This window comes from Odontomachus brunneus, unplaced genomic scaffold (genome assembly GCF_010583005.1).
Source record: "Odontomachus brunneus isolate Ranch 3 - 2012 unplaced genomic scaffold, Obru_v1 Obru_scaffold_264, whole genome shotgun sequence".
NCBI lineage: Eukaryota > Metazoa > Arthropoda > Insecta > Hymenoptera > Formicidae > Odontomachus > Odontomachus brunneus.
Window position 1 is genome coordinate 217,705 of NW_022639714.1, and position 6,000 is coordinate 223,704.

Here is a 6,000-nt window from a genome sequence, read left to right on the forward strand (position 1 = left end):
TGCGTTATTCACGAAAATTAACTCACCCAAATAAAATCCGCCCATATTTGTCTCGCATAATTAAGCGCTCGCTCGCGCAAATCTATTATGTGCGCGAATCTGCGGAGTGACCAATCGGCGATGGTCCTCTCGTCTTCGAATCCCGTCGATGTTGCGTTCAAGTAAACATTCAGAGAATGATATTTTTCACCTTCTGAATTGATCCACTTGCTTAATACCTCTATGGAGTTATCGACGTTGTTGTCGCTGCGTATCCTGAAATAATCGATGTAAAATAAGTTTTATAGGTTTTTCCTCTCCCTCTTTTTTCCATCATCAAATTAGGTTGGAATGTCTTAATATTTTTCTTTATAGATTTTCTTTCAATTTTCTGACAAGTGTAAAATTAAAGGATCAAAATTGTAATGAAGACTAAACAATTACGAACAATACTCACCGAATAATCACATTCTAAAATAGAAAATATGCCAAACACAAACATAAATGGAGCAGCGTAGAGACTCTTTCGCGCTTCTGCACGTGAAGTCAGGTATAATCGCGCGCGCACCTGCGCATTGAGTGCGCAATATCGACAACACATCCGGCGGGTAACTTTGAAATTTTTGACAAATTTAAAATCTATGCGATGCGAATGAACAATATTGTGCGCGTTGCTAATAGAAAATCTCAATGAATAATTCAAAACGCGTTTGATTTGTTATCTTCTGTTCGCTCGTAGATGCAGACAATCAATCCCTATATTGTCAATTAAAACATTTAACAATGTTAAAAATAATTACTAACTTACAAAGACTAATACATTAATTTTCAAGAATCATGTGTACACATTCAGAGTTGCGAATAATGAATTATTTAATTTATTACTACATCGGTATTTTTAATTGTAATATCGATGGATTCAAGGATTTTTGCGAGTTCTCTAACGCGTCGTTGCCGGCATGAGGGCGTGAGGTAAGGTTATGTCTTGCTTCCGAATACTCACCAGAGGCATATCCTTTTTTTAGGATAATCCTGTCGTTCCAAAAGGGTTAAGAAGTAGGGCAATGTGTGTGCTTTGTTCCTAACCAGAATTGTGATCAGAACAGTCGGCTCTTTCAAAATCACGTCACACGTAGCTAACCACGCAAGGCTGATAACGGAACAAGCAAAGAGACATCTTCGAGAGATTGTCATGATTCACACATAGGACAGATCGGTCTTGTGTCAAATTGCTAAAGAAAAGTCTAAGCGCAAAAGCAAAAATTATGTCGAGAATAACACAACGGGAAGCCACAAATTTTTCGATGCGCTCTTCACGTATCATCACGCGTGGGTGTACACAATCGGTAAAACAGTTAACTGTACGAGATAAATCATTTAATTCAGAATATTCTTGATTATTTTTATTTAATCTATTAAATTCTTTAATATATGTATTTTTTTCCCGTTACGGATAAAAAACTATAAAAATACGAAAAAATTACTGGCACACTATTGAAAAACTATGATTTTTCAATAGCATGTCAGTAGTTTTTTTGTATTCTTGTAGCTTTTTTCCATAAGAGTCTTAAGATAGAGTATTAAGTTCTTTTAAATGCTGCAGAGTACAAAGGTATTTTTTTTTCTCAAAGCTACAAAATTCTTTATGTACATTAGTTATAGATCCAGTTATTTTATACTTGTATACCATATCATAATGATTCTCTCTGATTTCAAGTTTTATTACAAATATTATATATCTGTACAGTATATATACTAAAAATATATATTTATTGATAGATGATTCTCACATTCTTTATTTCTCTTCACAAACTATGAACTTTCTCTTCTTCCTTTTCTTCTGATTTCACTTTTTTCTTTTCTGCATAACTGAGTTTTTGTTTGTCAAAATCCATTACCATTACTCCTAGATCTCCGCTATATCTATTTTTTGTAACCTAGTAATATAACAGATGTAATTTTGACTTATATTTTTAAGACTGGCAAATACACTATCAAATGTTTACAAATATATACCTGCAGATATTTTTTTCCCCTGATATTAGTAACCCTCTTATCTTGTATAATTAATACATTATCAGCTTCTTGACTTGCTTTTGCACTACCAAATATGGATAAAGTTGTTAGTTCATCATCTTTTTCTTTCCTTGGATGTATAACCATAGACACATGACAATTGTATTTTGTAGCGAAATTTCGAAATTCCTCTATAACCTTGTCCTGCTTCCAATACCTACAATTCAATTTTGTATAAATAAAATCAAATTTTCGGAAAAGAGAAAACGTTTGTATCTCACCTATTAATTTTAGAATCGTCTGATACACCAATCATAAACTGCATATTATCAATTATAACATGGGCTATATCGTACACGTATGTTGCATGTTGAATTGCCTGAAAATGAAAAAGAATTATTTTCATATATGCAAAATTACTTTATTTTGTATTATATTAATACAAAATAAAAAAAAGTCTAATTATAAATAATCTAATGGATGATCATACATCCATAACAACGTTGATGTTCTGTTGACCGTGAAAAGCCATAAAATAAATTGGCAACTTGCTGAAAGCATCCGCGTACGTGTTAAATTCATCCAAATTGTCTTCTAGAGATACCCCAGCCATTTGTTGCAACATAGTCTTTGCTAAACGCGCGTTTCTAATTTCAAAACTGCCCCATAATGTATTAACTCCTTGCATTGCCAAATCTAACGAATACTCGCTCATAAATGTAGTCTTGCCACTACCTGAAAATATGACGCCTGAAAATATTTTACATAGAAAAAGAGAGAGTATACTGTAATGTGAATAATTTAGTTATTTCCTTGCAACAAGAGAGTAATTTCAAATGATTCATTACTATCTTACCTGTCGGACCAGTTAGAATTGTGACTTCCCCTCTTCTGTGACCTCCTAAAATTCGATTTAGGGTAGGATATCTCTTCCATTTTACGCCTTGAACTTTGTCAATATTTTGCAAGTCACACAATATGTCTTGTCTGAGATCATCGAAAGTAGTAATACTTTTATGCCATATCGGGAATGCATTTGTCAAGATATCTTTGAGATTGTAGCCCTTATCTGTGGCTACCTTTGGTCTAGGTTGCGTGCCTATTGGCCTCACAAAGGAGCATCTTTTCTCATTTAATTTCTTAGCAAATTGTCTAGCTGTATACCAACTAGGCTCGTCATTTCCAAACCATAATATCAGTTTCTTGAAATCTTCCAAACTTGGTAGCAATTGTTGTGGCAAATTCTGTAAATTGTATGGCAAACAGATAATTCTACCCGCTGCCTTCTGAGATGCCAATGCTAATAAATCATGTATTGTTGGCACAACTACTGCAGTGCCATTATCTCTGGTGTTTTTTTGCTTGTAAATAATACAACCACCAATATTAGAAGTAGGTAAGGTTTGTTCCAATCCTGATTCGCTGGAAAGAGTCTTATAACCTACGATGTTACTGCCAAAAGCAATTAATGGAAAATACAGCAATGCATGTGTGGTTGAGTATACACCATTTAACTGTGAGATATCTCGTTGTGAAATTTTCTGTAAAAAAGTTTAATTGTTTAATATAAACAATCACATATATATAAATTTTGAAATATGCATGATTAAACTTACTGGGAGAGAAAACTTGGACAGAATTTCCTCATATAAATATGGTGATAAATTTGCAATAAGACAATTGGACTTGATTATGTCATTCCATTTTGAAGTATAATCTTCTTGGGTTTTTATAATATTTCGTACAGTCTCCAATTCTTTCTGTACACTACTTGATTTGGTTGATTTAGTTAATAACAATTTTTCTAACAAATCCCATGTACCTTTGGAACTACATTTATCACAGATAAAATATCCTGAAATAAAGTTTATAAAAAAAGAAATATCTTGATTATATATACTACTAAAAACTAACTAACGGTAATATTATAATTTTTTATTCAACAATATAAATATAATACAACATGTATGTAATAATTTCATCACTAAATAAGAAATTACAACATTAATGCATTATTAGTTAGTAATTACTGTGTATATGTAAATAGTCTTTTTATATGGTATATACATACATATATATATATATATATATATATATATATATATATATATACATATATTACCTGTTGTTTTATTTATATAAATCTTTGCCTTTTTAGATTTTTCTGTATCACATATAGGACAGTTTATTGCAATACATGCATGTCCTTCAATACCAGTGATGTGTCTCTGCCTTAGAATTTCTTGTACCTGAGATATGGGAACTCCAGGTACTAAGTCACTTTTCATATTATCGTTAATTTTATAAAAGTAACGATAAAGTATCCGAAATTTAATACATTTTCCCATACATAACGGACGTATCAGGAACTTCGAAAACATTTTATTTTCGGAAAATACTTAAAACTTTACAAGCATTATAATATTAAATGTTATTTTAATTACCATTTAATATTACAACCATTTTCACTGACAACGTTGGTTCTAATAATAAATAAAATTACATTGTACCCATCAATTTTTTCTATGTACTTTAGAGAGAACTTTATTAAAGATAACTCCGTACAATTTTAATTTTAATTGTCTAAAAATATAATAATAATCATAAGTTTTAGTGCAGTATTATTGTTACATCGTTAACCTTTTCCTTGCTTTGCTCCACGCACCACTCCGCGTGGTTAATACCGGCGTTTGTAGTTTTAAATAGATCTTATTTACGATCAGTATAGGCCACAGATGTTTATACTAGATTAAATTGCTAACTGAGGCTTCGAACTTGCGTCGCATAAGGTTTCCGGTTGTATGCGAGAAAATGGTGGCGATCCTGTGTGTGACACTGTGCGTGTGATATGTCACTTGTGTGAATACTTATGGCTCCTGCACACAGGACGCGGTAATGCTTGCCGCGTCCTGTGTGCAGGAGCCATTACACGTACAAGTGAGGCACATGGCCATTAAATTACTGTCGTAAAATAAAAAATGTCAGCATCTTATTGCATAAAAAAATGTCGTAACAAAAAAATAGATGGTATTGGATGTTATTTGCTCTGCTCATTTTCAATAAAAGAATTTTATGACTAAACATAGTGAAAATATGTGGCGGTAGCGGCCATTTTCTCGCATACACCGGAAACTCTCGGACGCAAGCCGTTATATACTTTTAGGGCTGCATTCCGAAAATTAATTATTAATGGTCTGGTTTACATCGTGCACTTGATACGCGTACTAAATAGTAACTTTCTATTAAATAATCTTAATATCGACAATGCATATCAACAGCGACGCATTCTATCAATACAATACGTCTTTGTTGATGAGTATTATACCAGCTTAATATACCGTTGTTTATATATATTGTCGATATTAAGATTATCTAATAGAAAGTTACTATTTAATACGCATATCAAGTGTACGATGTAAACTAGGGTAATGATGAATATTTGGCTGCGTTCCAAAATCTACTCGGTGGGTAGAGTATATTTAATTGACCAATCATGATAAAGAAATCCTAGTTATCTTTGTTCTTATTGGTCAATTATATACTACTTTACTTTACTCTATCCGTCGAGTAGTTTTCGAACGCAGCCATTGATTTACTCCTTGGTACAGTCCTGTAATGAAAAAATACATGAAGCATATGGCGTGAGGAAAATTATCGCCTCTCTACAAACAAACGCAATTATATTTTATTTAGAGTTACGAATTAACCGTGTAGAGCGAAATGGTTGTTTTTACTTGTTTCCATTGTGGCGATGTGATACAGAAGCCTAAAGTGGCGAAACATTACGAGTTTAAATGCCGTAATCCAGTGTTCGTCACATGCACGGATTGTTTAAAAGATTTCCAGTAAGTATCAGTATAGAGATATTGGGCGAGTTTTTTAATTCATCGATGGATTTTACTGTATTTACGCATCATGCGATAGATCCATCGATGAATTAAAAAACTTGACCATTGTGGATAATATATCTTATTAATTATTACGTTGACAAAAACTAAGCTATAC

General features: G+C 32.5%; 3 protein-coding genes across 7 annotated transcripts in view; 1 reads left to right on the forward strand and 2 right to left on the reverse strand.

The window, feature by feature from the left end:
• LOC116852993 (glycosyltransferase 25 family member) overlaps positions 1-1,325 on the reverse strand; it is a 36,362-nt gene extending 35,037 nt beyond the window's left edge. The window contains exons 1-2 of one of the 2 annotated variants that reach the window (XM_032833835.1): positions 983-1,325; positions 27-255 (exon numbers count right to left, since the gene is read on the reverse strand). In XM_032833835.1, coding sequence (XP_032689726.1) covers positions 27-255; positions 983-1,173 — 420 coding nt within the window. In that variant the 5' untranslated portion in view covers positions 1,174-1,325. Of the gene's footprint in view, positions 1-26; positions 256-436; positions 511-982 lie in introns of those variants that run through there. The other variant, XM_032833836.1, reaches the window with a different exon arrangement.
• Positions 1,326-1,504: 179 nt separating this feature from the next.
• On the reverse strand, positions 1,505-4,747 carry LOC116852992 (twinkle protein, mitochondrial). 4 transcript variants are annotated; one of them, XM_032833834.1, is made up of 8 exons: positions 4,440-4,747; positions 4,118-4,244; positions 3,612-3,850; positions 2,852-3,536; positions 2,486-2,745; positions 2,277-2,374; positions 1,996-2,212; positions 1,505-1,916 (listed from the first exon to the last, which is right to left on the reverse strand). In XM_032833834.1, exons 1-8 carry the CDS (start codon positions 4,440-4,442, stop codon positions 1,785-1,787), a joined length of 1,761 nt encoding a protein of 586 aa, XP_032689725.1. In that variant the 5' UTR covers positions 4,443-4,747; the 3' UTR covers positions 1,505-1,784. The 4 variants fall into 4 exon arrangements, with proteins under 4 accessions (XP_032689725.1, XP_032689722.1, XP_032689721.1 ...); XM_032833831.1 differs by having other exon boundaries at positions 1,506-1,916; positions 4,118-4,364; positions 4,440-4,746; XM_032833830.1 differs by having other exon boundaries at positions 1,506-1,916; positions 4,118-4,746.
• Positions 4,748-5,591: 844 nt separating this feature from the next.
• The window catches only part of LOC116852987 (cell growth-regulating nucleolar protein), a 3,964-nt gene continuing 3,555 nt past the window's right edge, over positions 5,592-6,000 (forward strand). Inside the window, exon 1 of the mRNA XM_032833811.1 lies at positions 5,592-5,840. Within this exon, the coding sequence (XP_032689702.1) occupies positions 5,716-5,840 (125 nt within the window). The 5' untranslated portion in view covers positions 5,592-5,715. The remainder of the gene's footprint in view (positions 5,841-6,000) is intronic.